General features: G+C 45.8%; 1 protein-coding gene across 2 annotated transcripts in view; it reads right to left on the bottom strand.

Annotated features, from left to right (window-relative positions):
• ZDHHC9 (zinc finger DHHC-type palmitoyltransferase 9) overlaps nucleotides 1-16,723 on the bottom strand; it is a 226,470-nt gene that overhangs the window by 23,755 nt on the left and 185,992 nt on the right. For both annotated transcript variants that reach the window (XM_069212928.1, XM_069212920.1), the window contains exon 7: nucleotides 11,288-11,392. In XM_069212928.1, coding sequence (XP_069069029.1) covers nucleotides 11,288-11,392 — 105 coding nt within the window. The remainder of the gene's footprint in view (nucleotides 1-11,287; nucleotides 11,393-16,723) is intronic.

The following is a 16,723-nucleotide window of genomic DNA, read 5'->3' as shown; positions in this document are numbered from 1 at the left end:
AACTGGAAGGGTAAATAAAAATGTGTTTCCTGGGTGCAGAGCCAAGATGAAAATGTTTTAAAATGAAAGCCCGAATGACACTGGGTTGCATCTCAAGCCCCAGATATTACAGCTTGGAAAAAAAAAAAAGATTGGGTGGAATGGGCGCTCTCTGATAAGCAGCATGTAGGAAAGTACCATCTTGCCTGGCATGTTACCCCCATTTTTTTATTGTATGTTTGTTTTTGTTTGGGTCACTGGGATCCTGCTAGCCAGGACCCCAGTGCTCATAAAGTATGCCCTGTATGTATTCCCTGTGTGGTACCTAACTGTATCGCTGAGGCTCTGCTAATCAGAACCTCAGTGTTTATGCTCTCTCTGCTTTTAAAATTGGCACTGCAGACTAATGACTAATTTTACCAATTCTGATTGGCACACTGGAACACCCTTACAATTCCCAAGTATATAGTACCTAGGTACCCAGGGTATTGGGGTTCCAGGAGATCTCTATGGGCTGCAGCATTTCCTTTGCTACCCAAAGGGAGCTCAGACAATTCTTACACAGGACTGCCACTGCAACCTGAGTGAAATAACATCCACGTTATTTCAGAGTCATTTTACACTGTACTTAAGTAACTTATAAGTCACCTATATGACTAACCCTCACTTGGTGAAGGTTAGGCACAAAGTTACTTAGTGTGTGGGCACCCTGGCACTAGCCAAGGTGCCCCCACATTGTTCAGGGCAAATTCCCCAGACTTTGTGAGTGTGGGGACACCATTACACACATGCACTACATATAGGTCAACACCTATATGTAGCGTCACAATGGTAACTCCAAACATGGCCATGTAACATGTCTAGGATCATGGAATTGTCACCCCAATACCATTCTCGTATTGGGGGGACAATTCCATTCATCCCCGGGTCTCCAGCACAGAGCCCGGGCACTGCCAAACTAACTTTCCAGGGTTTTCTCTGCCGCTACCGCTGCTGCCAACCCTCAGACAGGTTTCTGGCCCCCTGGGGATGCGCAGCCCAGTCCCAGGAAGGCAGAACAAAGGATTTCCTCTGAGAGAGGGTGTTACACCCTATCCCTTTGGAAATAGGTGTGAAGGGCCTAAGAGGAGTAGCCTCTCCTGGCCTCTGGAAATGCTTTGAAGGGCACAGATGGTGCCCTCCTTGCATAAGCCAGTCTACACTGGCTCAGGGATCTCTCTCTCCCCCCCCCCCCCCGTCCCCTCCCCCCCCCCCCCCCAGCCCTGCTCTGGCGCGAAACTGGACAAAGGAAAGCGAAGTGACCACTCCCCTGACCAGCATCCTCCAGGGGAGGTACCCAGAGCTCCTCCAGTGTGTCCCAGACCTCTGCCATCTTGGATGCAGAGGTGTGAGGGCACAATGGACAGCTCTGAGGGGCCAGTGCCAGCAGGTGATGTCAGAGACCCCTCCTAATAGGTGCTTACCTTTCTCTGTAAACAATCCTCCTCTGTGGGCTATTTAGGGTCTCTCCTGTGGGTATCTCATCAGATAACGAATGCAAGAGCTCACCAGAGTTCCTCTGCACTTCCCTCTTCGATTTCTGTCAAGGATCCACTGCGGACTGCTACAGGATGCCTGCAAAACCACAACAAAGTAGCAAGAAGACTACCAGCAACATTGTAGCGCCTCATCCTGCCGGCTTTCTCAACGGTTTCCTGGTGGCGCATGCTCGGAGGGCTGTCTACCTTCACCCTGCACTGGAAGCCAAGAAGAAATCTCCCGTGGGTAGACGGAATCTTCCCCCTGCCAACACAGGCACCAAACTTTTGCATCACCGGTCATCTGGGTACCCTCTCATCTTGACGAGCATGGTCCATGGAATACAGGAGCTGGATCCAAGTGTCCCAGACACTCCAGTGGCCCTTCTGTCCAAATTTGGTGGAGGTAAGTCCTTGCCTCCCCACGCCAGACAGTAATCCTGTGTACTGCGTGAACTGCAGCTGCTCGGGCTTCTGTGCACAGCCTAAACCAGGTCCCCGGCACTCTGTCCTGCATTGCCCAACTTGCTGATTTGGACTCCTACTTTGTGTGACCCTCTTTTGTTGTGCTGAGTCGATCGTCATGCTCAGATCTTCTGAACGCCTGTTCAGGTGCTTCCGCGGGTGCTGCCTGCTTCTGCATGGGCTCTCCGTGTTGCGGAGCGCCCCCTCTGTCTCCTTCTCCAAGGGGCGACCTCTTGGTCCTCCCTGGGCCCTGGCAGCACCCAAAATCCTCAACCGCGACTCTTGCAGCTAGCAAGGCTGGTTTGCAGTCTTTCTGCGTGGAAATAACTCTGCATCCTCCAGCATGCCGTGGGACATCTTCTGACCAAAGGAGAAGTTCCTGCCACCTTCCGTTGTTGCAGAATCTTCAGCTTTTTCCACCCGGAGGCAGCCCTTTTGCACCTTCATCCGGGATTTAGTGGGCTCCTGCGCGCCCCCCCCCCACCCCGAACACTTGCGTGACTCTTGGACTTGGTCCCCTTCCTTTGCAGGTCCTCAGGTCCAGGAATCCGTCTTCAGTGCTTTGCAGTCAGTTGCTGTTCTTGCAGAATCCCCTATCTCGACTTTACTGTCTTTCTGGGGTAGTAGGGTAACTTTACTCCTACTTTTCAGGGTCTTGGGATGGGGTATCTTGGACACCCTTAGTGTTTTCTTACACTCTCAGTGAACCTCTACACACTACACTAGGCCTGGGGTCCCTTCGTGGTTCGCATTCCACTTTTGGAGTAAATGGTTTGTGTTGCCCCTAGGCCTATTGCATCCTATTGCATTCTATTGTGTTCTACAGTGTTTGCACTACTTTTCAGTTTATTTACCTGATTTGGTTTGTGTGTGTATATTTGGTGTATATTACTTACCTCCTAAGGGAGTATATCCTCTTGAGATACTCTTGGCATATTGTCACTAAAATAAAGTACCTTTATTTTTAATAACTCTGAGTATTGTGTTTTCTTATGATATAGTACTAAGTGATATAAGTGGTATAGTAGGAACTTTGCATGTCTCCTAGTTCAGCCTAAGCTGCTCTGCTATAGCTACCTCTATCTACCTAAGCTGCTAGAACACCTCTAATCTACTAATAAGGGATATCTGGACCTAGCACAAGGTGTAAGTACCACAAGGTACCCACTATAAGCCAGGCCAGCCTCCTACACAGCATATGAAGCTTTCCGGAACAACGACAGTTATGGATAATTTATTAACTTGGGGAGATATGCTTACTAAAACTCATAGATCTCCTTAACAGGCCTCCTTGAATTATCAGAAACTAAACATCGAAGATGAGCTAGGGGGAAAAAAAAAAAAAAAAAGAGCTGTAGGTTGCAAGTACAATATACTTTTATGAGCAAGCAACTTAATATTTGTAATTATCTTAATTTAATGATCCAGGACTTCAGCTATTGATTGCCCATGTAGATCAGCTGCATGTTACTGTAAATGTCTTTAAAAAACCCACAATAGGATATAGCTTTCAGAAGAAAAGACTGAAGCAGTGAGAAGAAGGTTAAGAAAATGAGCTTTTGTGGTCCGCATGATGTAAAAATCAGATCAAAACCTGATGTCCAAAAAGTGGGAAACCTTAGGGAGCATGACAAACTAATAGAATTTCTCACAATCCAAAGTAAAAAATAAAAAATGAAGGGTTATTTCTTTTTCACTCCATATATTGGGAGTATGTAACTTTAACATGATAAAAAAAATGATAACTACTGTATTTCAAAAAGTATACTTCTATGTGGACAAACAGTTTAAATAAAACAAAAACTGAACCTGGACTGACAGCTCAAAATTTCCATAATCTATTCCTACAGCTTTTCTACTGACCTTCTCTAATATTTAATACGGCAGACTAAATACAGAAGGATCCGCACAAAGACAAGGTATATTACAGCATTGTTACTAAAGAACAAGTTACTTACCTTCGGTAACGCCTTTTCTGGTGGATACACTAGCTACCTGTAGATTCCTCACCTTATGAATTCTCCCAATGGGCCAGCATTCGACGGAAACATTCTTCCCAGCTCTGCACGTCGACGAGGACATCACAATTGCCCGACTCCACGCAACTTCGTCGGACGTCATCGTGGCAATCAGAGGTCCTCGCCGGCGTGCTGACGTTAGTTTTCACCATTTTTTTACGTGCCTCTGAGGCGAACAGGTGATCACAGACTTCACAAACTCTATATTATATATATACACATACATATATATATATATATATATATATATATATATATATACACACACACACACACACACACATATACACACACACACACACACATATATATATACACACACACACACACACACACATACACAATCAAATATAATACTTAATATTTATTCAAATAAAAAGAGCAAAAACGAATATACATATACACCCAAAGAAATCTTGGTATGACCAGACCGCCAACGGGGAGGCGGGTGGGACTGTGAGGAATCCACAGGTAGCTAGTGTATCCACCAGAAAAGGAGTTACCTAAGGTAAGTAACTTGTGCTTCTGATGGATACAACTACCTGTGGATTCCTCACCTTATGAAGAGTGTCCCAAAGCAGTATTGCACTAGGAGGCGGGTGCCTCAATGGTCACACCAAGAAATTCTACAGCAAGGAACGTGCAAAATGGCCATCCCTTCTAACTTCCGAATCCAAGCAATAATGCTTTGCCAAAGTGTGGAGGGAAGCCCAATTTGCGGCTTTACAGATCTCAGCAACCGCAACACCTCTTGTCAAGGCTTAAGTGGCAGACTTAGCCCTGGTGGAATAAGCCCTAATACCAACAGGAGGAACCTTCTTTGCCAAAAAAAATAACAGAGTTTAATGCAAAGAATGACCCACCTGGACAGTTTTCTCTTGTGGACTGCCATTCCTTTCCTCTCCCCCACATAGCTAATGAAGAGTTGATTGTCCACTCAAAAATCTCTGGTCCTTTCAATATAAAAGCTTAAAGCCCTCCTTGGGCCAAGTCAATGCAGTCTCTCCTCCTCTTTCAATGGATGTGGAAGAGGGTAAAAGGACACGAGTGTTATGGATTGCCCCATATAAAATGGATTAACTACCTTTGGTAGGAAAGCCGCCCTGGTTCTCAGCACCGTCTTGTCTGCATGAAAGGATGTGAAAGGGGGTTTTACAATAAGAGCCTGTAGCTCACTCACACGCCTAGCAGACGTGATGGCTGTGAGGAAAACTGCATTCAAATCCAATAGCCTTAACAGGCAAGATTGCAAAGGTTCAAACAGTGAACCCATCAGAAAAGTGAGAACTAAATTCAAATCCCACTGAGGTATAACAAACGGAGTGGGAGGAAACTTGTTTGTTAACCCTTTAAGGAATCTAAGAACTATAGGGGACTTAAATATGGAAGGTTGATCAGGAAGGCAAAGAAAAGCCGACAGTGCTGAAAAATAGCCTTTCACTGTTGCAACTGCGCAACCCTTCTGTGTCAATGAAAGTGCAAAAAGCAAAATATCAGATAAATGGGCCTTTAAGGGATCAATTTGTCTCTCTCCCCACCAAGTAACAAATTTCGACAATCTACTGGCATAGACAGTCTTGGTGGAGTGTCGCCTGGCCGATAAGATAATGTCCATAAATTCTGGCGGAAGAGAAAATGAATTCAGATTGCCCCGTTCAATCGCCAGGCATGTAAGTGCAGGCTCTGGAGGTGGGGGTGTAGAACCTGCCCCTGCAACTGCGAGAGGAGGTCTATCCTGTGAGGGAAACGGAGCAGAGGACAAAGTGAGAGTTGGAGAAGGTCTGTGTACCACACCCTTCTCGGCCAATCCGGAGCTATTAAGATAACTTGGCGAATCTTCCTCAGAACACGAGGAAACACTGGTATGGGGGTGGGGGGGTGGAGGGGAATGCGTAAAGCAAATAGGCCGTTCCAGGACATCTGAAACACGTCCCCCAGCGCTCCTTGCACCGGATACTGGAGGCTGCAGAATGACAGGCGGTGCGCATTCTCCCGAGTGGCAAACAGGTCTACCTGAGGAAACCCCACATCTGATAGATATAATGGATCAGGTCTGGATGAAGACGCCACTCATGACCGGCTGAGAAATGCTGACTGAGACTGTCTGCACGTACGTTTACAACAACAGCCAGATGGTTTGCTACTAAGCAAACCCGATGGTCCTGAGCTCAGGACCAGAGTCGCAGAGCCTCTCTGCAGAGAAGGTACGACCCTACTTCTCCCTGTACCACATCGCGGTAGTGTTGTCTGTCAGGACTTGGACCGACTGACCGCAAAGGGAGGGGAGGAAGGCCTTGAGAGCCAGACATATTGCCCGTAATTCCAACAGATTGATGAAACATCTTTTCCACAGGAGACCAATGACCTCTGACATCCAGGTCCCCCAGATGTGCTTCTCCCACCCTGGAATGGGGGCATCTGATATGACCGTGGCCACCGGAGGCGGTAGTGAATACGGCCTTCCTTGTGAAAGATTGCTGTCCACAGCCCACCATCGTAGATCCGCCGCAGCATCTCTGGACATAGTTATCGACTCCTCGAGATCACCTTTGTGTTGAAACCACTGTCTGCGGAGGCACCACTGAAGAGCCCTCGTGCCAGCGTGCATGAGTGACCAACAGAATGCAAGAAGCGAACAGACCGAGCAGACGTAGGACCTTGAGGATTGGAACAACCGCTCCATTTCGAAACATTGGAATCAACGTCTGAATGTCCTGAATCCGCTGAGGAAAGACCAGATCCAACGTTGTGTCCAGTACTACCCCTATGAACAGGAGGCGCTGAGAGGGCTCCACGTGAGATTTGGGCACTTTTACCGAAAAACCCACATCGAACAACAACCGGGTTGTCATCTGCAGGTGATGCAGCTCAAGCTCTGGAGACTTGGCTTTGATTACCCAGTCGTCCAGGTAAGGGAACACCAATATTCCCTTCCTCCTGAGATTTGCTGCAACCACCGCCATCACCTTCATGAAGACCCGAGGTGCTGAAGTAAGACCAAAAGGAAGGACCGCAAACTGGTAGTGTTGCGACCCTACCACAAACCGGAGATACTTTGTGTGCGACTTCAGAATAGGGATATGAAAGTAAGCATCCTGTAAGTCGACGGACACCATCCAATCCTCTTTGTTCAACGTCAGAAGCACCTGCGCTAGGGTCAGCATTTTGAATTTCTCCTTTTTGAGGAACCAATTCAAAACCCTCAGGTCCAGGATAGGCCTCAAACGACCATCCTTCTTGGGGAATCAGGAAATATCTTGAATAACAACCCTGACCCCTTTCCTGCTCTGGAACCAACTCCACTGCCCCTCTCGATAAAAGGACTAGAACTTCCTGCTGCAACAGCAGGAGATGGTCTTCTGTGCAAAAGGATGGACGGGGAGGGGAAGGAGGAGGATACTCCTGAAAAGGAAGGCCATAACCTTTCCCCACAATGTTGGGAACCCAGGAGTCAAACTCCCACTCGCGGAGAAAATGAAATAACCTTCCCCGTACTGGAGAAGCATGAGACATAATGGGCGGAGGACTAGGGCTGCTTTCCTTGCTGCCTCCCCCCTGAGGAAGAGGAGGCGGCAGTGTGCTGCTGGGTGGACCCTCTTGTTCTAACCCTACCCCACCCTCTAAAGGACCTATAGGGCAGACTTGAAGGCTGCTGGGCTTCCGACTTAGGGCTCCCACGAAGGGAAGTTCCTCTCCCAAACCCCCTTAACCTTCTGAAAGACCTGAATGGGGTGGTAGTGGAAGCCTGCAGGACCAATGACTTGGCAGTAGCCCTGCTTTCCTTAAAACGCTCTAAGGCAGAGTCAGCTTTAGCTCCAAATAATTTGTCCCCATCAAAAAGTAGGTCCACAAGAGTCATCTAGACATCCGTAGAGAATCCTGTAGATCTGAACCAAGCATGCCTCCTGGTGACAATGGAAGTGCCCATCGCCCTGGCCAAAGAGTCTGTAGTATCCAGGCCCAACTGGATTACTTGCTTAGCTGCAGCCTTCACATCCGACAGGAGTCCCTGCAATACTAGAGGCAGATCAGGTACCACAGTTTTAGCTGCGTCCACCAGGGCATGAATGTACCTGCCCAATACACAAGTCACATTGGCAGATTTGAGGGCCATGCTGCAGGATAAAAAGGTATTTTTGGACGACTGCTCCATCCTCTTGGATTCCCTGTCTGAAGGTGTAGCAGTGAAGGAACCTGGAGCCGAACGAAAGTAGCAAGAAGCCCGGACCACCAAACTCTCCGGAGTCGGATGTTGTGACATGAACCCCAGATCGCCCAGAGCCACCCTGTACCTTCTTGTCACTGATCTGTTGACAGCTGACTACGTCACAGGCTTCTTCCAGACTTTCAGAACGGGCTCTGTAAGAGCATTGTTAAAAGGAAGTAGTGGTTCCTCAGCAGCTGAAGCAGGATGCAGGACCACAGTCAAGATGTTGGTCTTAACCTCTGCAGCAGGTAGTGGGAGGTCCAGGAACTCTGCTGCCTTTCGTACCACCGAATGACCAGCAGACACACCCCGATCTCCAGATTCATCCGGCGCCGGAACCGAATCCATCGGCGCCGTGGACTTTAAGGGCCGATTCACCAGTGTCGATCGAACCTGGGGCGACGTCATCCGCTCCACTGGTCCAGCAGGTGAAGATATCAGCGTCAAAGATCTTCCAGGCGATACCATCGGCGCCGGACCAACATCCTCCGCAGGATAAAAGGGCATAAACAGCGCCGGCTTTTATGGAGCCAGAGTGCCCAATGTAAAGGCCAAAGGACCAATGGGACCAGGCGGTGCACCACCAGGAGCCATGCTGTTAAAGATATTAAACATGGCATTCAGAAATGCCGCCAGATCCGCTCCCGGAGCAGGGAAGGCAGCATACTGCTGCTCCTCCTGCGGCGTTGATGCCAGATCCGGAACATCCGACTACGCTCCAGGTGAGAAGCGAGGACTTCCCTGAGGCTCAACCACCTCAAAGACTGATGGCACTGGAGAAGCTTGAGGACTTTGCTGTGGAGTCTCCGTCACTCACCTCCCACGATGCCGACTGGCTGGAGACCTCAACCGAGACCGACCTCTATCCGAACGATGGCAGGAATGATGTTGACGCCGTTTCTTGTGCGACTTCGAGGATTTTCCTAAAAAGACCTCCGATGACTCCTGTCCTTCGCCTTGGCCAACATAATTTGGCCTCCCTCTTCTTGAGCGCCTTCGGGTTCATATTCTGACAGGACCCACACTCCTCCACGTCATGCTCTGAACTCAAGCACTACAGGCAATCAATGTGTGGATCGGTCACAGACATGCGACCCCCGCACTCCTGACCAGACAAGGTTTAAAACCTGATTTCGTAAGGGGGGGGGGGGGGGGGAGAAACTGTAACAACAATCAACACCTTCGACAACAGTAGCCTTTCCCAAGAGCTAGGAGAAAACCGTTATGCTTTGACGGCACAGAAAAAAGGGAACTGATGTCAGCAAGCCGTCGAGGATGTCAGACGGAGTTCGGTAATTGTGACATCCTCGTCGACGTGCAGAGCTGGGAAGAAAACTTCCATTAAATACTGGCGCATTGGGAGAATTCATGAGGTGAGGAATCCACAGGTAGTTGTATCCATCAGAAATGCAAGTGTCTCCAACAATTCGATCGTGAGCTACAAGTAGCACGCAGATACCTTCAGAGTAGCTTGCAGCCTTGAGTTAATTTTTAAATAGGCACTAGGTCAATAAATAAGTGCTACATTTTCCTTTTAAATTTAAGGGAAGGCTATGTTTATTTTACATATTTTTGACAGGCTTCAGATAGCAAGGCCCGACAACGAACAGTGCTCACTCAGCTTTATACCCCAGGGTGGGGAACAGAGGTGAAGAACTCAAGCACAGAGGCATTTAACTACAAAATGAGGTTTCTGAATGTTTTTAAATGGGAGAAAAACGAAAAGAGTTAACTTATTTAAGTCAATCGCTCATTTTAATTTTCTCCCATTTCAAAGTATCCCATTTACAAACAGCTGATATTTTGTTTGAAGTGCCCAGTAGATACAGTCCCATATATATTACTGAAAAATAAATACATTTTTTGTTCGTGCCTACACCTACAAATTGCAAGCGCTGTCAGTGAAAGCTACTGTTCTTAAAATAAAAAATTAAAAAATAAACAAATAAAGCAGCTTACAGCCCACCCATTACTTAGCACTGCTTTGGTCCTGTGTCACTCTTATTTCTTCATTTACCATTGGTCAGCAACTCCTTTTTCACATCTGGCTTCATCTTGGGCTTGGAGTCTTAGTTGGTGCTCTGGAGCATGGACCATGTATGGCTTCCTGCAGCCAGTGTGCTTCCACTGGCCACTGCGTCCTATGGGTACTTTATTTTTTTCCTTCCTCTTTTAAACATACACTGCATGTCCAAAGTTGGCTTTCACCCCGCCCATGTTTCTCATCACCCGCCACAGTTTTTCACCTACCCCTGCCCTTCTCTGGATACCTCCAACCAAACATCCCCTGTGCAATATAGCTTAAAAGAATAGCGATATGATGCGGTCAACGCTGCCTGCATCATATAGCTTTTTTTTTTCTTTTAAACTTTGCCATGTTGCACAGTATCTCACTACTGTTTACCATGTAAAAAAAAAAAAAAAACACTGACAAAGCCAACAGATTTCACATTGGCTTTGCCAATGTTTGTATTTTATTGTATGGGCACCAATGAAACAAACAGTGCCCTTTCCTCTCAAACTACTGCATCCATGTGCCTCCACCCACCCATTTCCCAAGGGCCCTTTGATCTTCATGGTGTAAGTGCTCTGGTGGCACAACACATACATATAGTGCGTTGGATCCTCACTGTGCTGTATTTGTACTGGCTCCTATCAATGCTCCTGTTTGTCACTATGCTTGAAAAGCATTGTTAAAACACAGATCTATTTTTATAGTGTTAAACATGTGTACAGTTGTTCCTGCTACCCATTACCCCCTCCACAACATACAATGTGTTTTGTCTTGCTGTATGTTAACTTGTCCAACACATTCTATTCCTAAAACAATGTTGAGGATATAACTATCAGAAAACCGATAATACTCTTTATTCGTGTTTAAGTAGTTTGTTTTTGTATCCATCTTTTTCTTTTCTTTTAATTACTCCGTGCATGCGAAAGGCAACTGTTGAAAGCACTAAAATACAACTGAAATTAAATGTCATACAATAAAGACCCTGGAAGACAGTCAGGGAAGTTCAAGAACTGTCTAAAAATCAAGACATTTTCAGTGTTACAATCCAGTGGTTTAATATAGAGAACAGCAAAATTGGAATACTTACGTCCTCATTTGTGGTCTGGTTCAAGGATACCAGGAATGTGTGGAAACCGGTCAACCCAACAACCGACCAGAGGGTGAAAAAGCAGATTATCACCTCAAGGACCGTATGGACATGGTTAAGGAAATAAAGACTCTAAAAATATACAACACACAGGATAAACTGCTTCTGGGTATACGTTTCCCAAAAGAGGAGAGGAAAAAAACAGTAATTTCCACCTCAGGAGCCATTTCAGTAATTGAGTCGCCACACAGGGAGCATGGATTCAGTCAAAGTAGCAGCTTCCAACCCCTTGCAGCATACTGGAGCCCAAATATCAATAAACCAAACTGTAAACGTAAAGAGTGAGGGAAAGGCAGTTAAAAAAAAAACGACAACAAAAACATTTTGAGCAGAAAGCATGATTCTTTCAAGCAATGCCATCTAGCCTGCACCCCCAGCCTAATTTTTTTTTTTTTTTTTTTTTTTTTTAAGGTTCACTGTGCAGTACATCTTGATTTTTTGTTAAAGTGCAAATGCATTACATAGAATGCAGTATTGAAGATGCTTACTAGTAAGCACTGGTGGCATATGCTTTTAACTGAATTTCGTTTTATGCCTCTCTCAGTGCCCCAATTATGCAAGTAGTTACCAACTGTGTCCAATCCCACTGGAATTACTCACCTTATGGCACCTCTTGAGCAATATTGGTATCAATGATTTTAGAGAATAAAAAACTCAAGATAAGGACCATATTAAAAATTCAGTGAAGGCCCACTTTACGAAAAATTCTAATTCAATCAGAATGGATTTCCAACGAGAAAACCACAGGCATCAGGTGGGCAATGGCGTTTAATGAGCTCAGTCACTCCTCAAAACCTTCAGATATGAAGAAACATAATAAAAAAGGAACTGTCTTTTTTTTTTTTTTTTTTTTTAAGGTTCGCCTGCACAGTGCTTGTGAAATCTCTTAAGCGTAAAAAAGCGTAACATGGGCTTACAGCCCACCAATTACTTACCACTGGATGACTAGGACAACATTCATTTCCTTGCTTCTCATTGGATTAGTGTCTCCCTGCTTCTCTTCGCTTGCACTTCACTTATTTCAGTAATGTCCGTGACGAGGAGCACGCAATGGATCAACTACAGCACCATGCAGCCAGTGTCCTTTCATTGGTTGCATGCTCCTGAAGGTACTCTAGGAGAGTGCATGAGTTTGATTTTTCAGTGATGTTGATATATATGCGTTAGGTTCTCACTGTACATTCAGAACATGTCAATCCACCATTTCATTTTAGTGATGGTTGAAAGAGGGCATACTGTCATATTTAATACTGTGTTTTAACAGTGCGAGACGATGTAGAAGTATAACTGGGAGAAAAAAAAGTGACTGTGTAATGTGCCTGGGGCTCATGTTAAGCATTCCAGTGCCTTTGTGCAGAGTTAGCTCTAAGTAAAACTGCAACAACAAAAAAAGCCATTTTGATTTTTTTTTTTTTTTGGGGTTTGAATGCTATCATTTCGTTCTGATGGCTTTAGGATCCATGAAAGTTGTCGGGGAGACAGCTTTCAATTTCAGCCATTATCCATAGGGATACCAGTGCTGGACTGCCTGCTAAAAGCTCTCAAAGAAAAGACCTCCGAGGAAGGAGAAGAGCCTTTCGGCTAGATATGCACAGTGCAGACCGTAGAACTGAGGAGCCAGATTAGGTTCCTAGCCACAGCTCATTCTTCTTTGATTCTCGGAAATCGCTTAATGTCCTTGTGCTGATAGAAAACAAGCACTGGCAAAGCCAATAGGTTTCGACTACACACGCTCTATCGGCTTTGTCAATTTTATTTTTCCACATCGCACAGCAGTGCAAGCTAAGCTGCTGTGCAACATGGCTTAAAGTATTTTAAAAAATAAAAATAAAAAAGGCACTATGACGCAGCCATCACTGACCGTGTCATAGCGCTGTTTTTTTTCTTCTTTAAGCTATGGTGCGCAGTGCTTCTCGTGCTGCTGTGTAACAAGTAAAAACCAAAAAAAACTGACAAAGGCAACAGATCTCACACAGGCAAAACCTACTGTCTGTGCCAATGCTTATTAAGTAAAGCCCTAGGCTGTGGAACAGCATCCTCCTAGAGATCAGAACCATAACATCCACTGAGTTACCTGTAGGTCACCATTCTTTCTAACCAAAGCCAATAACGTGAACCTTCAAAGTAACCAAAAATCTGTATCATCACATACAGGGAGTGCAGAATTATTAGGCAAGTTGTATTTTTGAGGATTAATTTTATTATTGAACAACAACCATGTTCTCAATGAACCCAAAAAACTCATTAATATCAAAGCTGAATATTTTTGGAAGTAGTTTTTAGTTTGTTTTTAGTTTTAGCTATGTTAGGGGGATATCTGTGTGTGCAGGTGACTATTACTGTGCATAATTATTAGGCAACTTAACAAAAAACAAATATATACCCATTTCAATTATTTATTATTACCAGTGAAACCAATATAACATCTCAACATTCACAAATATACATTTCTGACATTCAAAAACAAAACAAAAACAAATCAGTGACCAATATAGCCACCTTTCTTTGCAAGGACACTCAAAAGCCTGCCATCCATGGATTCTGTCAGTGTTTTGATCTGTTCACCATCAACATTGCGTGCAGCAGCAACCACAGCCTCCCAGACACTGTTCAGAGAGGTGTACTGTTTTCCCTCCTTGTAAATCTCACATTTGATGATGGACCACAGGTTCTCAATGGGGTTCAGATCAAGTGAACAAGGAGGCCATGTCATTAGATTTCCTTCTTTTATATCCTTTCTTGCCAGCCACGCTGTGGAATACTTGGACGCGTGTGATGGAGCATTGTTCTGCATGAAAATCATGTTTTTCTTGAAGGATGCAGACTTCTTCCTGTACCACTGCTTGAAGAAGGTGTCTTCCAGGAACTGGCAGTAGGACTGGGAGTTGAGCTTGACTCCATCCTCAACCCAAAAAGGCCCCACAAGCTCATCTTTGATGATACCAGCCCAAACCAGTACTCCACCTCCACCTTGCTGGCGTCTGAGTCGGACTGGAGCTCTCTGCCCTTTACCAATCCAGCCACGGGCCCATCCATCTGGCCCATCAAGACTCACTCTCATTTCATCAGTCCATAAAACCTTAGAAAAATCAGTCTTGAGATATTTCTTGGCCCAGTCTGGACGTTTCAGCTTGTGTGTCTTGTTCAGTGGTGGTCGTCTTTCAGCCTTTCTTACCTTGGCCATGTCTCTGAGTATTGCACACCTTGTGCTTTTGGGCACTCCAGTGATGTTGCAGCTCTGAAATATGGCCAAACTGGTGGCAAGTGGCATCGTGGCAGCTGCACGCTTGACTTTTCTCAGTTCATGGGCAGTTATTTTGCGCCTTGGTTTTTCCACACGCTTCTTGCGACCCTGTTGACTATTTTGAATGAAACGCTTGATTGTTCGATGATCACGCTTCAGAAGCTTTGCAATTTTAAGAGTGCTGCATCCCTCTGCAAGATATCTCACTATTTTTGACTTTTCTGAGCCTGTCAAGTCCTTCTTTTGACCCATTTTGCCAAAGGAAAGGAAGTTGCCTAATAATTATGCACACCTGATATAGGGTGTTGATGTCATTAGACCACACCCCTTCTCATTACAGAGATGCACATCACCTAATATGCTTAATTGGTAGTAGGCTTTCGAGCCTATACAGCTTGGAGTAAGACAACATGCATAAAGAGGATGATGTGGTCAAAATACTAATTTGCCTAATAATTCTGCACTCCCTGTAGAAAGTTCGACCGTACTGTGACAAATGGTTGGTACAGCACAAAAAAAACAACCAGTTTGTAGGAAGGAATTAGGAAAAGGCCCCCTAAAACTGCACGTGTGTGCTTATGTGGTATTTGAAAGCCACAAATCTAGCCAGAAGTCAGGAGCTCACTGTACAAGGCTAAAAATGCTAGGATGCAATGAAAATTTCAAAACCGTCGGCTTTCCTTGAATTCTACGCTGGTCAAAAGTCAAAATCTCCAATGCCCAACAACATCAAGGGGGCAAAAACTAAGCAAGCCGTTTTGATCAAATCGAGATGGCTGCATAAAATACAGCAAGGAGAGTTTTTCTGTCAGCAACCTCAGATGTACTGGTGGCGACGGGGTTTTATCAGTGGTTTTATTATAACACAAGGTAAGATAGCTTGACAGTCATTACTAACGTTGTATCGACCTCTTATTTCAGAAAAACATTCTACGAAGAGGGTTGAGGTTTGAAAAGCGATGAAGTCAAAATGTTCTACCTTGTTCCCGCCCCCCCCCCCCTGTAGCCTCAGCCTCTCCCTCTCCCCAGCACAATCCAGACTGAACTTGGAAGGGGGCTAACCCAGTGCTTAATTTGTAAACAAAAAGGTGCCGGTGCTCAAAGCCCTCCTCTTAAACACACGGGTGCTGTAATTAAATGTGTGAACATGGAATACTGAGGCAGCGTAATCCCGCCGCCATCTCGGGCCTCTTCAATCCATATAATGCCACTCCCTGCCCCTTCAGCTCACTCTAGCAGCTTTATGCGTTCTCTCATCGTGACGCTTTTTCGTTTTTCTCTTCCTCCGTCTTTCCCATATGTGTCTTTTGCTCGTAGTAAATGCTTGAGGCAGAGGACTAAGCGCCGGCCCCCCAAAATAAGTGCCGGTGCTCAGCACCGGAAACAAGGACAAATTAAGCACTGGGCTAACCTGCCCCTCAAAATACTTATCAGGGTGGCTCTCTATGAAATGATTGTCCTCCCACAGCTTCCGTGTGTTGTACACAACTTTCCTTTTCCATCTCCAGACACTGGTTAACTCTTTTTGCATCCCGGGCGCGGGAATTCTTCTGGGCTGACAAGCCCCACAGATCTCATAATAAATGCGTCCAATCCACCTACGACGCGGGGCTGGCGCTGGCAATGGCCGACATGCGCCTATATAGGACACACCCTGGTAGTGAACGGACTAAAGGGGGAGTGGCGACCGGCTTCAATGACTTCTAAGGTGTGCCATGCGGTACCCCAATCCCTTGCTTACTTCCAGAGATCACCAAGTCCGTCTTCTTAACCCAGAGAGCAGCACTGTGCTGGACGGAGGTGGAACCGTGGATGGGTGGGCCTAGTGGCACACCATGAGGGCTTCAGAGAACAGGCTAATATTGGCATATCCTGGCTGGGTGATGTTTGGGAGGAGGACCATATGAAAAGTTTCCAGACCCTCCAAAAGGAATTCCTCATATACTGCTCACTATTTTTACAGCATCTCTGGCTTCGGCATGCACCATCCGGACACCAGAAGGCACTTGCAAACCCTCCAGAATTCAATCTATTGGAGGCTTGCAAACTTAAGAATCCACTGATCACCGGTGGCATCTCCCAAATTTACAAAGCCTTGGTCAACCATTCACCATGCACACCAGCATCTTTGA

Source organism: Pleurodeles waltl, chromosome 2_1 (genome assembly GCF_031143425.1).
Source record: "Pleurodeles waltl isolate 20211129_DDA chromosome 2_1, aPleWal1.hap1.20221129, whole genome shotgun sequence".
Lineage (NCBI taxonomy): Eukaryota > Metazoa > Chordata > Amphibia > Caudata > Salamandridae > Pleurodeles > Pleurodeles waltl.
Note: the sequence above shows the minus strand (reverse complement) of the source record. Positions and strands in the feature narration are given on the sequence as shown.